The 22430-nt window shown below is 37.8% G+C and overlaps 1 protein-coding gene across 7 annotated transcripts in view; it reads left to right on the forward strand.

Moving 5' to 3' along the window:
* SNX7 (sorting nexin 7) overlaps positions 1 to 22430 on the forward strand; it is a 306074-nt gene that overhangs the window by 70788 nt on the left and 212856 nt on the right. For all 7 annotated transcript variants that reach the window (XR_006712522.1, XR_006712521.1, XM_045478386.1 and 4 more), the window contains one exon: positions 20965 to 21147. Coding sequence is in view for 5 of the 7 variants with exons in the window: in XM_045478385.1 (XP_045334341.1) it covers positions 20965 to 21147 (183 nt within the window). In the remaining 2 variants the exon portion in view is untranslated. The remainder of the gene's footprint in view (positions 1 to 20964; positions 21148 to 22430) is intronic.

Here is a 22430-nt window from a genome sequence, read left to right on the forward strand (position 1 = left end):
GTGTGTAATGTGTGAATGTATGAATGTATATGTATGTATAGGTTATGTGTGTGCATATAGTGTGCAAGCATCCATGAATATATGTGAATATTTGTGTGTATATGTGTGTGTGCATTCTCAACTGTCTAACTCACTTAAAATCTAGAATGTAGGATTATAGCAGTCAGGTCATGTATTCTCCTTTCCCTGGCCTACATCCTGATCCTGCCTCAGTGGGTCTTACCATTTTGATGGTTAAAAAAAGAGGAACTCATAAAGGAAAGGAAAGTAGCACCGATCTAGGACATTTATTCCTACTGCTACAGGTTCCACCATCTACCATCATAGCCTTCTTACGTGTTAAGTACTCTTATATTCCTCCCAGAGGAGGAAGAATGGTGAGTGAAGTAGAAAGGAGCTAAAAAATCCTCAAGTTCTGGGGAGCCTGGGTTGCTCAGTCATTTAAACATCCAACTTTGACTCAGGTCATGATCTCATGGCTCATGAGTTCAAGCCCCGTGTTGGACTCTGTGCTGACAGCTCAGAGCCTGGAGCCTGCTTCAGATTCTGTGTCTCCCTCTCTTTCTGCCCCTTCCCCACTCATACTCCTTCTCCCACTCTCTCTCTCTCTCTCTCTCTCTCTCTCTCTCTCTCTCAAAAATAAATAAACATTAAAAAAAATCCTCAAATTCTCCTTATGTGTAAGCATATATGGTCAGCAATAGAATGTAAATAAATAAATAAATTTCGGAGTAAGTTTAGGGAGACCTTGAATGGGATCATTTTAGGTACAAACCTTCCTAGTGGTTTTCAGTGACTGAAAGAAAGATCAGTTTACACAAATGACATGATATTGAATCTAAACAGACACCATATTTTCAAGGTCGTAGGGAGTATTAGTTGTAGTCTGTAATCTGAATTGTCCATGCCACTTCCGAAGTTTCATTCCATTCTCTGTATTTTAAAGGGAAATCAATGTCTCTATCAGAAATTGGCAGAGGGATATATTATCTCATCCAGATGCCAGTGCCCTGTTATTGATTCTTTAGCATGCTGTATTGAGACTGAGCCTGAGATCTTGTTTGGGCTGTTAGCAGACAGAGGGCTTGGATCCATCTACACTGTCTTACACTAGCATGAGCATTGGGGAAGGCTGCCCCAGCAAGTCTTGCCACACATGTGCCATTGTGAAGGAGAATAAACAAAGGGGTTTCACTGATGCTGTGTTTTGACATATGAAGAAAGGCTGAGGAAGAACAAAAAGTAGTTTAGCTTGGAAAAGACTTCGGTTAATTCTTTCTGAAGAGTTGTTATGATCTAGGCTGGTTAGATGATTGTAGTTTTGAAGGGTGAAACTAGAACTGCTAGGTCAAAAATATGAGGAGACAAGTTTTAGGTTCATTTATGGATGAATTTTCTTTTTTTAATGTTTATTATTTTGTGAGAGAGAGAGTGCGAGCGAGCAAGTAGGGGAGGGGCAGAGAGAGGGGGGGAGAGAGAGAATCCCAAGTAGGCTCTGCACAGACAGCAGAGAGCCTAATGCAGGGTTCAAACTCCAGAACCTTGAGATTATGACCTGAGCCGAAGTTGGATGCTTATCCAACCGAGCCACCTCGGCACTCCAATAGAAGGATTTTCTAATTGAAGTTTCCAAAATGAAAAGGGATTACTCAGCATGGTCATGAATTCTGCCACTAAAAAAGTTTTAGCACAAGCTGGATGACTAACTGTCCCAGAGGAGAGGAGGGTGTGACAATCGGACCATCCCTTTCCACTATTAAGAGGCTGTTACAAATGGAATTTTAACTTACTAAATTCAATGGCAAGAGCAGTGGAAAGTCTTAATTAGATGATCCTACTCCTCTCTTCAACCTAATTCCTAAATCAAACTATGTTCTGCCACTACCTAGTTTTTATATCTCTCTTCCCACGTTGGTTATTGTTTCCATTTAATTCTCTGCTAGTGATGTGACAATTTCTTAAATAGCCCAGATAAAATACTTAGCATTACCTTCTACTTACCCTTTCATTCATTCTCCATGTCCCAACATATGTAAAAAGTACCCATCAGTTTTATCTTCTTGGTATCTCTGGAATCAGTGCCTTCTTTCTGTTCCCACTGCTACAAGTAGAGTTGTTCTACAGCTACTTCTGAGAACTGCTTGAGGTAGTTTCATAAAGTCTGAGTCTTCTCATCTTCTGCCTATAGTCTATCCCACATGCTCACAAGTATGCTGATGTTTCCAGAGCACACATTTTGCCACTCAAGGGGCTTGATCAGGCTGCACCCTGGCTCTCCTGCCTCCAGATTGTGTCCTCTACAGCCTTACTACTCAAGAGTCTATGAATCTATCACATCACCTGGGCGCTCCTTAGAAATGCAGTCATAGAACCCACTTTCCAGGCCAAATGAATCAATCTATAGGTTTCCAGGACTCCCCAGTGATTTGTTTGCACCTTACAATTTGAAAAGTACTGATCTAGAAGCACTGATGTAGGTTGTTTCACTTTGTTTCACAAATTCCTTTGTGTTTTTTATGGCCTAATGTGAAGTTATCTCTTACCTAAGAGTTTCTTCATTCTTCAGCTAGAATTAATTTCTTCACTGTGTGCTTCCCATAATACTGTTTTCAATCTCGTAATACTACATTGTCTTATGAAGAGGTATTTCTTTCTTATCTGTAAAATTTTGATTGCTTGTTTGTCTCCAATAGATTACAATTCTTGATGGTAAGGGAATAAGAACTTTAAATATTTATGGGATAAATATGTTAATGAATGATATGGCCTGTGACTTTTTTTCCCCTGTGTATAGACCCAGTTATTACAGTAATTTGCCAATGATCTGTTTTCAGTAAATTCAGTTTGTATTGTGTTGGTCTTTCCTATCAGGATACTAAACCAAATAGAATTAAAACAAATTGGTCTTAATAAATGGTCAGTAAATATTATTGCTGGATGACACAGAGCTATGTTAAGTGTCACTCCTGGACAAAATATCCTGTTTGGATTGTATTAGAAGAAATAAACACAAAGCAAACAAAACAAAACCAAAAACCCAAGGGAATCATTTAGGAACCTTCTTTTACCTGGAAAAATAATTTTTTTTTAAAGCCAGTAGCACCTATCTCAATCAGGAAGCTCAGTTGCAAGCAATGGAAACTAATTATGGCAGGAAAGGAATGAAATGGTGAATATTAGCTGGCTCACAGAGTAGATTTGAAGGCTGGAAATGCAGGTGCAGAAAGGGATAGGCACCAGCAGAAACTATAGTCAATGTTATATTTGGAAAAGGGACTGGATGTTGTATAGCCAAAAGATAAAAATCCATGGGAACCTTTAGCAAAGGTTTTTATGCAGACAACATTATTTATTTATTTATTGGTCCATGACAATGGGGAGTATTATTAAAAATATTTTTGGAAAATGATTTCAAAAGTCTCCAGATTTGAATGGAATATACTCTAAAAAGCATACTTTATTGAGTTCTTATTTTTAAAGGTTTTTATACTTTTTTAGTAATCTCTACACCTAATGTGGGGCTCGATCATGACCCTGAGATCAGGAGTCCCATGCCTTTCCAGCTGAGCCAGCCTGGCGCCCCTACTGTATTGAGTTTTAAAGGTGGAATTTTATTTATGTATCCTTGAGGTTCTGAGAGGATATTCTAGTGTAACTCTGCACTGATAACCTGCTACAGTTTTACAAATGAGTGTGATCAAAAAAACCAGATTCAATAGCTTTTGGTTGTAGTATTCAAAATTTATTTTATTCTTGTATTTATTTGTATCCCACACTTTCCAAAGAGGACAGAAGAGGCTGTAGTAAGACTAATTGTGAAGTTAAAATAAACTTTTACAGTTACTCACTTTAGGAATGCATGTTAAAGTTTTCTCAATAAACAAGTGAAAATTTGTATGCTTGAAAGATTTTCTGATTTAAATGGAATATTGTAGTAGCTCTGGAACTGCATATACCAATCATGCTGGATAACACAATGGTGATACCTATAGTGCTAATAAAAAAGGATAGAGTCAGGAAATCAAATTTATTAGCAAATACTGATGTAAAAAAATCAGTAAAATGCACTTAGGATAAAACAGAAGGTTAAACCAGTAGTTTTAAAAATCAAAACTGAAATAATTATATATTTATATATAATGCACATATGTATGTATAATTATATGTATATACAAGTGTGTATATATATATGTGTATCTATATATATATATATATATATATATATATATACACACACACACACATATGTTTGTTTTACTTTGAGAAATGCTTTGGTATAACATACTCTTTGTGATTGTTTTTAAACTAACTTCAGTGAGATATAATTTATATACTATAAACTTCATCCAGAGGTGAATGATTTTTTTTAATGAAATTTAATGAGTTGTACAATCATCACTGCAAACCAGTTTTAGACCACTTTTATATCCCCCCCCCACCACCACCAAATCCATCACATCATTTGCAATTAATCTCTGCTTTTACTCCCAGTCATAGACAAGCACTAATCTACTATTTTCTGTCTCTACAGATTTGCCTTTTCAGGAAATTTCATTTAAACTGAATCAGGCAATATGTGGTCTTTTGTCTCTGTTCTCTTTCATTTAGCATAATACTTTTAGGTTCATTTTCTTGTAATTTTATTATTTTTTAGTCATGGCTTTAACTTTTTGGTATAAGAAATAAAATTTCTATTTTAAAATGAAAAAGGTTAGGGGTGCCTGGGTGGCTCAGTCGGTTGAGCATCTGACTTCGGCTCAGGTCATGATCTCACAGTTCGTGAGTTCAAGTCCCGCATCAGGCTCTGTGCTGATGGCTTGGAGCCTGGAGCCTGCTTCAGATTCTGTGTCTCCCTCTCTCTCTCCCCCTCCCCCACTCGCACTCTGTCTCTCTCTGTCTCAAAAATAAAGTAAACATTTAAAACAAATGAAAAAGGTTAATCATTTACAATAAAACATTAGAAAGAGAAATTCTACTTAATATTGAAAGCCTTATTATGTGTGATCAAAAGCAAATGGCAAACTCTTGGTATAGGAATCTTCAAAACTGGGGGAAAACAAATCCCTAATTTGTTCTTCGGTACTAACTCTGAGAAAGTTAAGTGTGTGTATGTACATACATACATATATGCATACATACATAAATGCATTTTTATATATTGAACACTGAATGATTATTTTCATCAACTTTCACTAGTTATGCTGTAGTACAGGCCACAAGATCTCAGTGGCTTGCTTATAATAAAAGCTTATTTCTTTATCGTAAACCTGTCAACTGTAACTGAACTGTGAGTCTGTTCCAAGTTTTTTTTTTTTTTAATTTTTTTTTTTTCAACGTTTATTTATTTTTGGGACAGAGAGAGACAGAGCCTGAACGGGGGAGGGGCAGAGAGAGAGGGAGACACAGAATCGGAAACAGGCTCCAGGCTCTGAGCCATCAGCCCAGAGCCTGACGCGGGGCTCAAATTCACGGACCGCGAGATTGTGACCTGGCTGAAGTCGGACGCTTAACCGACTGCACCACCCAGGCGCCCCCTGTTCCAAGTTTTGAGTCTGTTGCACAAGTCTTCTTCATTTAGGGATCAAGACTGAAGGAGAGACTCCTAACTGGGACATGACATTCCTCTGGCAGAGGGAAAAGAATATGAGTGCTGGTGGAAATAGGCAATGGCTTTCGAATCTGCCCAGATATATGCCATTATCCAAATAAGTCACTGATCAAATCCATTGCAGTGGGAAATTAATCTTCCATAGGAGGTGCTGAAAGTCACCTGGCAGTTGACTAGGAGATATAATCCTCTCATAGGAAGACAGAGGGTCACTGGGAACAATCATATCATCTCCCACAATGGTCTTGTGACAAAGTTATAGGCAAACGGCATGTTGGACCTCTCTGAATAAGTAAAACCATTTTTTTTCTATAGGTATTAAATACAAAAAAGAAAATTGTCCACTAGGTAAGAAATTATCCAGTAATTAGTCCAATCAGCTAATGCTTATGATAGTCTCAAGCCCATATGGATCCTTAAAAACCTCTAGTTGTACAACAGATTTCTTGCTTTTGGACAATGAATGTGGAACATTCATTTATCGTGGAGTTCTCCCATCCTGTTTTTCAAGACCTATAGAATAAGGATGTGAATACTTAATAATTCTGAGGCAGTTCATGTGAAAATGAGTTTTGTTGTTTATACCTTCAAAGCTATTTGCTTTGTTGCAGCCATTTGCCACCTTTCTTATATGCCACCTTATAGCTCTGTCAAGAGCATCCCCCTTGCTCCCTGCCTTTAACTCCTTAACCCCAGCAACCCACCCTACTTTTTTGGGGGAATTTACTCCCTTGTTTATCAATACCTACTCATATCTGGATTTTCTTGTTTTTTCTCTATCTTTACTTATTATCTCCAACCCTCCCACTTAACTAAAGTGTAAACTTCATAAGAGCCTCAGAAGCATGCCAGTCTTGGCTGCTGTTACAGCCCCAATCCAGTGCCTGACACATGCTTGACATTCAGTGAACATTTGTAGAATGAAGTAAAGCTGCTATACTGGGTGCTTTTTGTGTGCGCACATGTGCTGGAAGTGATGGTTGAGCCTTGGCTCTGCCAGTTGAGATCAGCGATTTATTATCATCCCTTGTGGTTGATAAACTTATGATTTATAAAATGCAGATGATGATAATTGCACTGACTTCCATCATGTCATTGAGATGATGAAATGAAATAGAGTAAGTATATGGTGCAAAGGCACAGTCGCTGTCCTGTATTTGCTATTTAGAAAATTTCAGTATTTGCTATTATGGTATATAAATATAAGATTAATGTTTTTAAGTTTTATAAGCATCTATTTTGCACTTGTAATGAGATCTTCAGAGACTCACACACGTATTTGTTCCTGTACATTTTTTAGTTACTATTGAGAGTGCTACTGGAATTCTGGTATTGTCTTTTTTTTAATTCTTTTTTTCTTAATGTTTTTATTTATTTTTGAGACAGAGAGAGACAGAGCATGAGCAGGGGAGGGGCAGAGAGAGAGGGAGACACAGAATCTGAAGCAGGTTCCAGGCTCTGAGCTATTAGCACAGAGCCCGATGCGGCGCTCGAACTCAAAGACAGTGAGATCATGTGAGCCGAAGTCAGACGCTCAACCTACTGAGCCACCCAGGCGCCCCTGGTATTGTCTTTTAAATGCTTTATTACAGGCTTACTCATTTTATTGCTCTTTCCTTTACTGCAGGCTTTGCAAATATGGCATTTTTTACAAATTGAAGGTTTGTGGTAACCCTGTGTCAAGCAAATCTGTTGGCACCATTTCCCAACGGTATTTGCTCACTTTGTGTCTCTGTGTCACATTTTGGAAATTCTTGCAACATTTCAGTTTTTAGCTATTATTATATTTGTTAATGGTCACTGTGATCAGTGATGTTTGATGTTGTTATTGTCATTTTTTGTGGGGTGCCACAAACTGCAACCATATGAGACGGCAAACTTAATACATAAATGTTGTGTGTGTTCTGGCTCCTCCACTGACGAGTCATTACCCTGTTGCTGTCCCCTCTCCTTGAGCTTCCCTATTTCCTGAGACACAATAATATTGAAATTAGGCCAATTAATAAACCTACAGTAGCCTCTAAGTGTTCAAGTGAAAGGAAGAGGCACATGTCTCTCGCTTTAAATGAAAAGCTAGAAATGATTAAGCTTAGTGAGGAAAGCATGTTGAAAGTCGAGATATTCCAAAAGCTTTGCCTCTCGCACCAAATAGCCAAGTTGTGAATGCAAAGGAAAAGTTCTTGGAGGAAATTAAAAGTGCTATTCCAGTGATCACACTAATGATAAGAAAATGAAACATCTTTATTACTCATATGGAGAAAGTTTCAGTGGTCTGGACAGAAGATCAAACCAGCCACAATATTTCCTTAAGCCAAATCCTAATCCAGAGCAAAGCTTTAATGCTCTTCAACTCTGTGAAGACTGAGAGAGGTGAGGAAGCTACAGAAGAAAAGTTTGAAGCCAGCAGAAATAAGTTCATGAGGTTTAAGGAAATAACCCATCTCCATAACATCAAAGTCAAGGTGACGTAACAAGTGCTGATGTAGAAGCTGCAGCAAAGTATCCAGAAAGTCTAGTAAAGATAATTAATGAAGGTGGCTATATTAAACAACATATTTTCAATGTAGAACAAACAAGTTTCTATTGGAAGAAGATGCCATGTACAACTTTCATAGCTATAGACAGGAGAAGTCAATGCCAGGCTTTATAGCTTCAAAAGACAGGCTGACTCTCTTGTTAGGGGCTAGTGCTGCTGGTGACTTTAAGTTGAAGCCAGTGCTCATTGACTATTCTGAAAATCCTAGAGCCCTTAAGAATTATAAATCTACTCTGTCTGTGCTCGATAAATGGAACAATAAAGCCTGGATGATAGCACATCTGTTTACAACCTGGTTTACAGAATATTTTAAGTCCACTGTTGAGACCTCCTGCTCAGGAAAAAAAAAAAAAAAAAAAGAGTCTTTTCAAAATATCGCTGCTCATTGACAATGCACCTGGTCACCCAAGATCTCTGATGGAGATGGACAATGAGATTAATATTTTCACGCCTGTTAACACAACATCCATTCTTCAGCCCATGGATCAAGGAGTAATTTCAACTCCTTAAGTCTTACCATTTAAGAAATATGATTCACAAGGCCATAGCTGCCATAGTGATTTTTCTGATGGATCTGATGGCAAAGTAAATTGAAAACCTTCTGGGAAGGATTCACCGTTCTAGATGTCATTAAGAACACTTGTATTCATGGGAAGAGGTCATGATATCAACATGAGCAGGAGTTTGGAAGAAGCAGATTCCAGCCCTCCTGGATGACTGGGAGGGGCTCAGGACTTCAGTGGAGGAAGTAACTGCAGGTGTGGTGGAAATAGCAAGAGAACTAGAAGTGAAGCCTGAATATGTGACTGAATGGCTGCAATCTCATGATAAAACTTTCACAGATGAGGAGCTGCTGCTTATGGAAGAGCAAAGAAAGTGGTTTCTTGAGATGGAAACTACTCCTGCTGAAGATGCTGCGAAGATTGTTGAAATGATAGCAAAGTATTCAGGATGTGACTCAACTTAGTAAATAAAGCAGCAGCAGGGTTTGAGAAGACTGACTCCCATTTCAAAAGAAGTTCTACTGTGGGTAAAATGCTATCAAACAGCATCCCATGCTAAGAAGAAATCGTTCATGAAAGGAAGATCCAATTGATGAGGCAAACTTCACTGTTGTCTTATTTTATGAAATTGCCACAGCCACCCCAACCTTCAGCAGCCACCCTGATAGGTCAGCAGCCATCAACATCAAGGCAAGGCTCTCCACCAGCAAAAAGATTATAATTCACTAAAAGCTCTGATGATGGTTAACATTTTTTAGCAAGGAAGGGTTTTGTAATTAAAGTATGTACTGTACATTTTCTAGACATAATGCTATTGCACACTTAATAAACTACAGTTTCGTGTAAACATAGCTTTTATATGCTCTGGGAACCACAAAATTCATTTGACTCACTTTATTGCAATATTCCCTTTATTGTGGTTGCCTGGAACCGAAACCTCAGTATCTCTGAAGTGTGCCTGTGTGTGTATAGCTCCCCGTTTGAGTAATTCATGATAAATAGTATTAGTCATGTTATTTCAGGGGATAAGAATATTCTTGGTACAGGTGTTTTAACTGTCTTCTAGTTTTCTTGATACATTATAAGCATAGATTAAGTCTCTTCAGGAATGCCCTTAAGGTTGTTGGTGTGGCTAGGTAACAAGGCAACTCAGCCTTTTCTCTGGAAACTATTTAGAAAGATGGAGCTTTGGTGTAGGGGAGTAGTTTTAATTTAGTGTATGCCAGAATCCGTCCTGGTCGTGCCTGTTAAGTGTATAGTCAATTGATAATGCTGTGCCTTTTTTTTTTTTTTTTTATTACATTCCTGAGTTGAATCTGCAGTGTTATCTGCCCATAGGACATATTTTCAACTTCTTCAAAGAATTCTGGTTAGAATAATTCTTTTTCCTGGCTTGCTCCACTTCTGCTTAGTCATCACTGAATCTATAATAGGTAGTTGGCTGATACTGTGTTTAGTATGTTATCCAGTACCCCAAACTTACTTTAAGACAAGTTTAGGAGACCTTTGTCATTTGTGGATTTAACATTAGTGGCTTTAAATGGCTTCAGCATGCAGTAATATGACATATTGGTAAGGCACACATACAGGTACACCAGTGGTTTGGAGGACACACGTAGTGAGGGAGCCTCGCCTTTCAGCCTTATCATCTTACGTGTTACTTATTTGTCCTTGCTTATATATGCAGTATTCTTTATGAGGTGAGTAAAGACAGTAAGTTTGTGTGTGTGTGTGTGTGTGTGTGTGTGTGTCTGAGTGTAAAGAATATATCCTTATTCTATTTGGACACACCTTTTATAACTTTTTAAATGAATTTTATTATGGAGTATTTTCATGCATGCAAAAATATATACAGCTCTTCTTCATTTACATTGGTGTTTCATCCTGGAAAACCCATCATAAATTGAAAGTAGTATAAGTTATAAATGTATTTAATACACCTAACCTACCAAACATCATAGCTAGCCTAGCTTACCTTACACATGCTCAGAATATTTACATTAGCCTACAGTTGGGCAAAATCATCTAACACAAAGCCTATTTTATAATAAAGTGGTGAATATCTCATTGGCCTGAGATAATGAATTTGTTGAATACTGTACTGAAAGTGAAAAACAGATTGGTTGTATGGGTACAGCATGGTTGTAAGTATATTGACTATTTACCTTTGTGATGATATGGCTAACTGGGACGCTGCTGTCCAGCAACCTGAGAGTATCATACTGCACACATATCACTAGCCCAAGAAAAGATCAAAATTCAACACCAAAGTATGGTTTCTACTGAACATGTATTCCTTTCTCACCATTGTAAAATTACAAATCATAAGTATTGCTATCTGGTTAAAAATAGGTGTGGGGGGGAGGAGCTGAGAAATGGAACATACTCTAAAGGGTTGTGGTAAGGTTTACATAAGATAGTTCGTATAAAACTTTCAAGCAAGTGATGTGTATAACACATTGATTCATATTTTTTAATCCTCTCCTTAATCTTCTATGATCTAAGGTGAGATATGACCTTCTGACTTACTAGAAACTCTTTTTTTAAGTACACTACATTTTGGGGGAGGTGGACTGATAACAAATAACATCATTTGTTATGTCAAATAAAATGATTTGAAAAATTTCTATGGTTAGAATATAGCTTTGTAGGGCACAAAACCTGAGGAAGTCCAAGTACATTCAAGGCAACACTGTTAGAAAATAGAAATGCTAGAAACAGAAAAATGGATAAATAAATTATGGTATATGCATACAAGGGTATATATACTACATAGCCCTGGAAATTATGTCAAACAAGATTAGAGTGTTGTATGCCCCTTTATAGAACACGACACAGGCTGGCTTTTCCCCCAATCACATTTTCAACAGTGTTCCACAGAAGGCCTTTCTGATTTTTTATTATTATTATAAGCAGGCAGATTGGAAGGAGCTGTAAACCAAAACACAGCTGGTAAGTCTAAATTTAGGCCCATCAGGATGAGTGTCCCTCATAACACAGTTTCTCAAACTCCTTCCACTTTAAGTTGCTTTTTTACCAGATGTCTCTTGGTGTGCGTGTTTCTTGCGCATCAGCAAATTTTATTTGCATGGCCTTTTCATGCCATGATTCTGATTTATCACACTTCTCACATTGATTTTTTTCCCTCTACTTGTAAAAAGAAAATAGCTGTTTGTGCACAGATGGTGGATAGGATTTAGTATTATCAGAGTAATTCATGTTATATTTATGAGATGTTCCCAAGTAGCCTTTTACTGAGAGATAGGAAGGACAACTCTTAGGAAGGTCATATCTAACCTTTTAACCTGTTTCTTTAGTATTTATCTCCTGAGTATTCAAATATTGGCAAGCCATTGTTTATTTTAAATTTCAGCTATATATTTTATTTATTTCAGTAGTAGAACTTTGAAACCATCTGAGAGCATTAAAGGAGAGAGGCAAAAACGTATCTCAGAAATTATTGGAGTTGCTTGTTAACCTGTAAGAAAATGAGTGAATGGAGCAAGGATGAAATACTGTAATCATCACTCCTTCCTTCTTTTCTACCCTTGCTTCCTTCCTTACATCTTTATTGTGTACTACTCTATGTATAGAAATGCTGTCAGTTTGCTAGGCTGCCATAACAGAGTACATAGATTAGGTATCTGAAATAAGAGACGTTTATTTTTTTCACAGTTCTGGAACCTAGAAGTCTGGAATCAAGGTGTCAAAGGAGTTGGTTCCTTCTGAGGGATGAGGGAAGGATCTGTTCCAGGCCTCTCAACCTGACTTGTAGATGGCTGTCTTCTCCTTGCGTTCCTTAACATTGTCTTCCCTCTGTACATGTCTCTGTGTCCAAATTTGTCCTTCTTATAATGACACTGGTTATATTGCATCAGGACCCACCCCAATGACCACATTTTGACTTGATATCCCCTATGAAGACCCTGTCTCCAAATAAGGTCACATTCTGAGGTATGGGGTGTTAGGTCAATTTTGGAAGGACACAATTTGACCTATAACCAATGCTTATAATAAACCAAAAGTAGGGGTGCCTGGGTGGCTCAGTGAGTTAAGCATCCATATCTTGGTCTCAGCTCATGATCTCACGGTTCGTGGGTTGGAAACCCCATCGGGCTCTTTGCTGGCAGTGCAGAACCTGCTTGGGATTCTCTCTTTCCTCTCTATGCCCCTTCCCCCACTCACGGGCATGCACTCACGCTCTCTCTCTCTCTTTCTCTGAAAAATAAATAAACTTCAAAAAAAAAAAAAGTAACAACAAGGAAAACTTATACTTAGTTGGTAAGTGATTGTGTCAATACATGTCAATATCATGTTAACACAATTCTAACTAATGTCTGTTTATTTCAGTAAAGTCATTTAAGTGGTTTCTCTTTAGATGGATGTGTTGGTTTGGAGTAAGGGTAAAAGACAGTGACTTCTTGCAATAATTTGGCTTCACTATTATACATGTTCACATCTCACCCTGAAATCATCCCAAGATTTTTGGGGTATGTGTGCATGCACGTGTGTGTTTTCACTATGCTAGCTGTAAGAAAGATATTCAATGTTATTTAAGAAGTAGAGAATTACCACACAGATAAGTTCCCTTCTGCTTTTATCTCTTGAGGAAAGAAAATGAAATTATGTACTTTCATTGTCCAAAACATCATAAGATAATGGACATCTATCTAAATGCTAAGAATAAATGAATGTATAAATAAAGTTTGGGGGTGGGGGTGGGGAGAGAGAAAGAGATAGCTAACAGGAGAAAGGAGCCCACATTATTGTGGGGGCGAGACCTTTGTTTATAAAGAACAAATTTTAATGATCCATTTCCCCTGAAAAGCATCCACTACAAAAGGTTAAATGGAGGGCTTTTTTGGTTAATTGCTTCTTTGGATCTTCTCAAACACTTATTTTCTTCTCTTATTCCTGTCGAAATGTAAATCTTTTAAGTATTGTCATTATATTTTCTTAACTTTTTTTTGAAGTGAATATAAAACTCTTCGGATAGTCAGTTTTATTGAGGTTTTAAGAATGTTCTTGAGTGATTCATAGTAATTTAAATCCTTCTACTGAAATCTTGGATGTTGCTAAATTTCAGCCTGTAATTTTCTTCCTCTGCTCGATATTGAAGCATATTTTTGACACCACACTATGCTCACTGGAATTGTGAGCCTTTGGAAATTCATGCAGATCTTTCCCACTCTACAAAAGGATGCATTTTAAGCAGAAAGAAATAGAATGCTAAATTATGTAGTAGGTATAAGAAATGGGTTGTGGTGAGTTAAGAGGGTGATTACAAAGAATACCAAAGCACACAGTTGTGTGCAGTGTCAGGGAAATTTAAAGTACGTTTGCTCATCAAATTAAAATTTGTCAGCTTTAAAAGCTACTACAGCCTTTACCCCCACACCCCACTATCTCAAAGTAGAGCATTCTTGTGAAACCTTTTGTAAGCGAAAATGATATAAAGCAAAGGAGCAATTTCCATTAATCTATTATGGAGAAAGTTTTTGAGCATTCCAAGACCCAAAAAACAACCTCTCTTAGGCTTTTCCGAAAGCTTAGGATACATTTTGCTAAAGGATGCACAAAATAAATTGGGATAAAGCACAGATGCACATAGGCACAGTTCAAGTCATGGAGTTTGACGCCACAACGCTGTGTAGTTCCTGGGGAAGGAGCTTGATGGCGCCACCCTCACTGCTTGGGATGTACACTACCTCTATGAGGGCTTGCTGCAGAACAGTTACTGAACACTATTTTCCCCTTTTTCCATGTGAGCGAAAATCCTCTTTGGATTGCAAAAACGTGTACTTAAGTAATGAAGTGGCTATACTGTATTCGATATATACTGTATATAGAGAGTTTTGTGCATGCTGATGGCACATTTATTTGGAACCTCTAAATTATGTTTTTAATGGCTGTTTAGTGTTCCATTGTGTTAGCATTCCATAATTTATTTTGATAAGCCCAATGTGATCCCAGACATTTTAAATTTCCTATTTAATTATGCAGCATTGATGAGTTAAGAAGTCAAATATAATCCGAGTTTTTTTTGCCCAATGGCCATAGAGAACTGTTTTAACTTATTCCAGTAGTTCCTACTGTCTTTGAACATATTTTGCACAGTGTTGACACTAGCAATTTTAATATCTTTCTCCACATATGTTTATTTTAGAATATTTGGAAATATAGAAACTCATAGAAAAATATTAACCTCAACAGCAATTCCAACACCTGAAATAACTTCTGCTAACTTTTTTGGTATAGCTTGTAAGTTTGTGCTATCTCTCTCTCTCTCTCACTCTCTCACTTTCTGTTTCTCCTATCCTCTCTGTCACGCACATAAGCACACATATACACATAAGAATCTAACTGTACAAATTTTATGTTATTTTCTTTTAATAACATACTGTGAACCTTTTTCCAGCAACTGTGTTCTAAGTTACTTCTAAAACATTACTTTTATTCACTTTGTTGTATTCTATCACATGGATAGACTTTATGGTAGCCTATCATAGGGATATACCATAATTTATTTTGCTAAACTTTGTTGCAAAACATTTATTGTCTCTATGTTTTTCTGTGTCTGATTAACCCACTTATTGTCTTAGTTGTCTTCTATTCCTTGGTCTAAGTCATACCTCAATGTTTTTCCTTTCACAAATCATTTTGTAATCACAATAACCTGAAATTTTTTTTTTAATTTTTCAATGCGTATTTATTTTTTAAAGAGAGAGAGAGGGAGAGAGAAACAGAGTGCAAGCTTAGGAGGGGCAGAGAGAGGGAGACACAGAATCCCAAGCAGGCTCTGAGCTCCAAGCTGTCAGCACAGATCCCCATGTGGGGCTGGAACCCATGAACTGTGAGATTGTGACCTGAGCCAAAGTCCAACGCTTAACCAGCTGAGCCACCCAAGTGCCGCTAATCTGAACGTTCTTAATTTGAGCAACTGTTGTTCTTATCTCTTCACCTGGTGTGTCTTACCCTAATATCTCCTGTATTATTGCATTGAGGGGTTAACCAAATGCTGTATTGTAGTTCACATAACTAACTTTTTGTGTGGAAAGAGCCTTGAGAACAGGGCTCTGGATGTAACTGATGCTTCCAAAGGATTTAAGTTGATTTGTTTTGAGGGGAAAAATAAGTCCATATTATGATTTCAATCTTTTTTTCATTCCTAGTACTGCGAGAAAGTTCCTTCTCTTAAAATGTCAGGATCTGCTACAATTTCCTATATTAATGCATTTAGAAGTTGTATTATTTTAGCCTTTGAGGTGGGAGAGATTTTGCAGATTTTTAGCTCCATCTCCTCAATTTAACCTTGAAAGGCTGAATTAATTGTTCAAAGTTACCTGTTTAGTCAGTGTCAGAGAAGGAACTAGAACCTAGTTTTTGGCCTCCTTTGTAATGTAATGTAATGTAATGTAATGTAATGTAATGTAATGTAGTTTTGTTTTGTTTTGTTTTTCCAGCTAGGACTGGCCAACTCTGTTGCTAAGTTTGATGGACTTGATTGCAGAATTCATCTCTACCTGTGTTGGTTAACTTTAGTCTGTTCATAACGTAACAAAAGACAAAATTTTTGATTCTGAAATCTGGATTCTTAATTTTAGAGACTAAGAGTTGTATTTAAAAGAAAAAGTATAGAGTTGGAAACATCATTATATACTACTGAAGAAATAACTCAGATGTCATATTGATACTGTTAGTTTTATCTTTACATATGAAAAGATGTATTTAACATTTACTGCATATTATCCTTTGGTTTCATTTAAAATTTTTTGTTAAAAAAATAACATCCAGCCTTCCCTTCCCTTTCTTTAAAATGATGCCTGAGGATGGGGCACCTGGGTGGCTCAGTTGGTTAAACTTCCAACTTCAGCTCAGGTCATGATCTCACAGCTTGCGAGTTCGAGCCCCGCGTCGGGCTCTGTGCTGACAGCTCAGAGCCTGGAGCCTGCTTTGGATTCTGTGTCTCCTTCTCTCTCTGCCCCTCCCCCAGCTCATACTCTCTCTCTCTCTCTCTCTCTCTCTCTCTCTCTCTCTCTCAAAAATAAATAAACATTAAAAAAAAAAATGATGCCTCAGGAGACAACCAGCATGTCCAAGGAAGTAGCCAGTAGGATTGGGGCTGACGAGGGATCCAGTGTGGTTGTGAGTGAATATAGGCTGCCTTGGCTTATGTGGTCAGGTCTGAGAAGACAGCTGGCCTGGATAGGAGATTAGTTACAGGTAGGAAGATTGAGCATATAAGTAAATATCTTCAGGATAATGGGAGCCAGGCTTCTCTCTGCTGCAGAAGAGTTACAAATATGGAAAGAGGGGAGGCTGGAAAAGTCAAATGGTGTCAAATTGTAATTGGAGGTATCCAGTGTGAACTCATAGGATTTAATATCTATTTATATTTCTATCGATCTGTATATATCTACATCCAGATGTGTATCTGCATGTGTGTGTGTGTGTGTGTGTGTGTGTGTGTGTGTGTGTTATACATACGTTTCCTATCATTCATATTTTGGTTTCCAAATTCCAATTTCCTCTAAAAGGAACCAGAGCTCCTTGGAGAAATATCTGATTCTATAACTGGGTCAGGGAAAATATAAGGTAAACCTGAAACATCTTATTTTGCCAAGTTATGTTATATAAAGTGCTCTGGAATAATGAAGACATATCAAAAACACATAGGTGCCAGCATTAAGGAGCTCCCACTAGGCAGGTTTGGATACTTACAACATCAAAATAAATTACCGTATTTATGGATTACAACCCATTGAGTAACATAGGAATTGTGAGTCTATACTCACATAATTAAGTAAATAAATACTCTTTATTCTCCTTAGTAGGAAACCTACTGATAATGTCAAAATTGGAAGAAAAAAAAAAAAGCAATACATATATTATTTTCAAATAAGGAATGTAACAAGGAAAAAGAACAGCAAATAGAGTTCTGCATTTCCTTCTGAGAAGCATGACATGGGAATAGCAATTCTAGAGAAGAGGAAGCTGCTTTTTAATTTTTAATTTGTCTTGTTTTATTTTAAACTCTGTAGAATTATTTGACTTTTAAAAACTATAAATATACTTTTTTATTTTGAAATAATTTCAAACTAGGAGAAAAGTTGCAAGAATATCACAAAGAACCTAGATTTCCCAATTATTGCCATTTCACAACTTTCGCTTTATCTGTCTGTATGCTAAGTTGAGTACATTGGAGACTTGCTGTTCGATTACTCCTAAATAGATCTGTGTGTATTTTTTTTTTTAAAAAAACAGGGACACTCTCCTACTTAATCACAGTATGCATATACAAATCAGGAAACCATACTGACACAATACCACATTCCCATCCACAGATCCTTTCACATTTCTCCAGTTGTCCCAATAACAGTTCAGAAAGAAAAAAACAAAGGTTCTCCTCCTTTGGTACAGAATCCAGTTCAAGATCACATGTTGTGTTTAGCTATTATGTCTCTTTGGTCTTCAGTCTGGAATAGTTTCTCATCTTCCTTTTTTTCCATCATAGTAATTGCATTTTTGAAGCTATTTTATAGGCAGTGTCTCTTCCCCTCAAACATATACAGTATATATATATTTTTTCTTCTGACCATAAGTATAATTATATCACCATTTTTAGTTAAATTCAAAATTAAGAACAATTTATTTTTATTCAAAGTCAAGGCCATAGAGTGAACTATGATTACATTTTAATTCTTGTACACCTTTTGTTTTCTTGAGAGTTCACCATTCATTATTCCTTCATTCATTCATTTTCTCTATCCCTTCCTTTCTACTTCTCTTGCATTCTTTCCATCTTGGCTTTCTTTACACCCATCACAATTCATCTACAATATCTAACATGGCATGCTTCCTGTCATGTTTAAACATATCAGGTACTCTGTCACCTGCCTTCCTTTCCTTTCCCTTCCTTCCTCCCTCCCTCCCTCCCTCCCTCCCTTCCTTTCTTCCTTCCTTCCTTCCTTCCTTCTTCCACTCCCTCCCATTCTCCCCCTCCCTCTCCTCTCCTCTCCTCTCCTCTCCTCTCCTCTCCCCTCCCCTCCCCTCCCCTCCCCTCCCTCCCCTTCTCCTTCCTTCCTTCCTTCCTTCCTTCTCTTTTTTTTCCTCCTTCCTTTGCTCACTCCCCTGTCTCTTTCTCTCTATCCACCTCCCTTCCTGCCTCTCTTCCCTTATTCTTTTTCCCTATTCATCTCCCTGCCTCCCTGGTGACTCTGTCTTCCTGACCCAGTCTGTATAGGTTGTTCTTTAGTTCTGCTGCAAAGCTGTCAACGTGGAACATAATTTCATGATCATCCAAAGAATTTCATGTAGTTCTCTTTTCTGTTGAATCTCCTGTTTTTAGATCCTATTTCCTCTTGTTATATGCCTTCATATAATTTTGGAAAATTAAAGAAGCTTCCAAAGAATAAATGGATGGGAAATCAGTTTTTGAAATCTTTTATATCTGAAATGACTTTAATCTACTTGTATACTTGAATGACAATTTGTCTGGCTATATAGAGTTCTAGGTAGAAGATATTCTCCTCTCAAAATTTGGAAGATATTTTATTGTCATTTAGTGTCCCGTGTTACCATTGAGAAATCTGGAGCCATTCTGATTCCTGAGATTTCTGTTGTATTTTACTTGTTTATATTCTCTCTGGAAGCTAACCTGTATTATGCAATGTCATGGTAATTGCAGGAGCACTTCCAACCCCACCACTGCCCCCATTCATTTTGAGGAGGCAGGAAAAGCCCTGTCAACCTGGAAACACTTCATTTCAAAGCACATTTTCCTCTTCATTTTATGGAATTCATTTTATTCAGGCACTACCTGCCTGGATCCCTTAATTTTTAAAAACACTTCCTTCTCCTTTCCATCTTTTGTCCTTTTAATTCAACTTAGTTCTTGAGTTCTATCTTTCAAACTTCCTGTTGAGTAGTTATCCTATTATCATATTTCAATTTTCATGAGCCTCCTTTTTTATTGTCTTGCTGCTGTTTTCTGAATTTTTTAACAATATAACTCCTGTTTTTATTCATGAATTTGATATCATTCTTATCTCTGATGATTTCATCCATTTTTTTAAGCATTCTGTTCTCTAACTGCTTCCTGTCTTCTGTTTGTGAATCTTTCTTTCATATCAGAGGCTTTTCGCATATTTAGATATTTTGTAGTTTCTACATCAGGTAATAAAAAGCGGAGTAGATATTCATCATGTATGGTAAGGGCTTCAGAGCAGGGTGATTATGCAGAGACCTGGCTCACTTATCAGGGACTGCAACTGTTAGTTTTTTTCTTGGAATGGCAAGCTAAGAGAGGAACCCTCCAACCACTGGGTGGAATTTTGTGCATTGATGCCAGAATTCATAGGGCCAGATGAGGGGAGAGAGTTGGCTATCTTCCCATCTCGTATGTAGGACTTTTCTTTGCTATCTCTTCCTCCCTTCTGCCTGGCACCCTTTTCAGAGACATTTCAGAAAGTAAACTTCCACTTTTTTGCAAAACTGGGGAAGAAATGTCACCTGGTGGCTTGGGGTAGGTGAGGGAATCTAAGGTACTGACTCTCTTTTGTTTTATTAGCTTCTCAATCAGTCCTCTGGTTTTAGCTCTGTCAGCACTCTGTGTCCATGGGTTTCTGATGCCTGTAATTCTTTTTTTTTTTTTTTTCCCAACGTTTTTATTTATTTTTGGGACAGAGAGAGACAGAGCATGAACGGGGGAGGGGCAGAGAGAGAGAGAGAGACACACACACAGAATCGGAAACAGGCTCCAGGCTCTGAGCCATCAGCCCAGAGCCCGACGCGGGGCTCGAACTCACGGACTGCGAGATCGTGACGTGGCTGAAGTTGGACGCTTAACCGACTGCGCCACCCAGGCGCCCCATGTAATTCTTAAGTCTCTCTGGGATTCTGTCTTATAAACATGCCTTCTAGGTTTACCATTAACTCCTAGGTTTACTGTTCAGCTTTCTTTGCACTGCTATTTCAGTTACCCCTCAGTCAGATTTCTAGTTTCCAAAAAGTAGTTGCTTTTGTTTGCTTCATCTCTCTCTGTCTCCCTCTTTTTTTACCTTGAGGGTTTATGTCTTTTATGCCTTTTTGTCTTAGTTTGCTTTAATTTGTTTACTTCTTTGTTGTCATTTTTATAGTGGGATTTTAAGAGGAAGCAGAGATAAAAATACATGTTTGACATACCATATTTAACCAGGAACCCAATCATCCTTTTTGTTCTTGACATATTTCATTAGTACTCGTTGTGTATAAGAAAAACAGGATTTTAAATTGTTTCTTCCATAGATGTTAATTTTTGAATGTGTTTTATTTCTTAGGATGCCTCGTTAATGGACATGAATTCCTTCAGCCCTATGATGCCAACGTCCCCTCTATCAATGATTAACCAAATCAAGTTTGAAGATGAGCCAGATTTGAAAGATCTTTTCATTACAGTTGATGAACCTGAAAGCCATGTTACCACAATTGAAACTTTCATTACTTACAGGATTATTACTAAGGTAAATCTTTAATAAGCACCTTCTTGAATCAGTTGTTCTCTGAACTTTTGGTAAGATGTTGCATCTAATCTGTACTTGTTCTGTATGAAATCAGTGAAATTCAAATTTCAACACTTTTTTTTAAATTTAAATTCAAATTAGGTAACATACAGTGTAGTCTTGGCTTCAGGAGTAGAACCCCCTGATTCATCTCTTACATATGACACCCAGTGCTCATCTCAAAAGTGCCGTCCTTAAAGCCCATCACTCATTTAATCCATCCCCCCACCCACCTCCCTTCCATTAGCACTCAGTTTGCTGTCTGTATTTAAGAGTCTCTTATAGTTTGCCTCCCTCTCTGTTTTTATCTTATTTTTCCTTCCCTTCCCCTTTGTTCATCTGTTGAGTTTCTCAAATTCCACATATGGTCACTCATTTTTTTTTAACGTTTATTCACTTTTGAGAGAGGGGGAGAGAGAGCACGTGTGCACATGTGAGAAAGTGGGGTAAGGGCAGAGAGAGGAGGACAGAGGATCTGAAGTGGGCTCTGGGCCGACAGCAGAGAGCCTAATATGGGGCCTGAACTCACGAACAATGAGATCATGACCTGAGGTGAAGTCAGATGCTCAACCCCCTGGGCCACCCAGGCGCCGCAGTCACTCATTGTTTTTAGCAGTGGTGCATGTTGAAACAGGAACATTTAGGGCACCTGGGTGGCTTAGTCAGTTGAGCATCCAACTTCAGCTCAGGTCATGATCTCAAAGCTCGTGAGTTTGAGCCCTGTCTTGGCCTCTGTGCTGACAGCTCGGAACCTGGAGCCTGCTTCGGATTCTGTCTCCCTCTCTCTCTGTCCTTCCTGGCTTGTTCTCTGTCTCTGTCTCTCTCTCTCAAAAATAAATAAGCATTGGGGCGCCTGGGTGGCGCAGTCGGTTAAGCGTCCGACTTCAGCCAGGTCACGATCTCGCGGTCCGTGAGTTCGAGCCCCGCATCAGGCTCTGGGCTGATGGCTCAGAGCCTGGAGCCTGTTTCCGATTCTGTGTCTCCTTCTCTCTCTGCCCCTCCCCTGTTCATGCTCTGTCTCTCTCTCTGTCCCAAAAATAAATAAACGTTGAAAAAAAAAATAAAAAAAAAAATAATAAATAAGCATTAATTTTTTTTAAACAGGAACATTTTATTTTTAGTTTAAAAAATATAAAGAAATGTCTTTGGAAAAGAAGAGCTTCAGGTTGCTAATAAAGAAAACTAGTTAACAACATGATGTGATATTTTAATGTAGCATTTTTTCTGAAGATTACAAAATATAA

The sequence above is a fragment of the Leopardus geoffroyi genome, chromosome C1 (assembly GCF_018350155.1).
Source record: "Leopardus geoffroyi isolate Oge1 chromosome C1, O.geoffroyi_Oge1_pat1.0, whole genome shotgun sequence".
In the NCBI taxonomy this organism is placed as follows: domain Eukaryota; kingdom Metazoa; phylum Chordata; class Mammalia; order Carnivora; family Felidae; genus Leopardus; species Leopardus geoffroyi.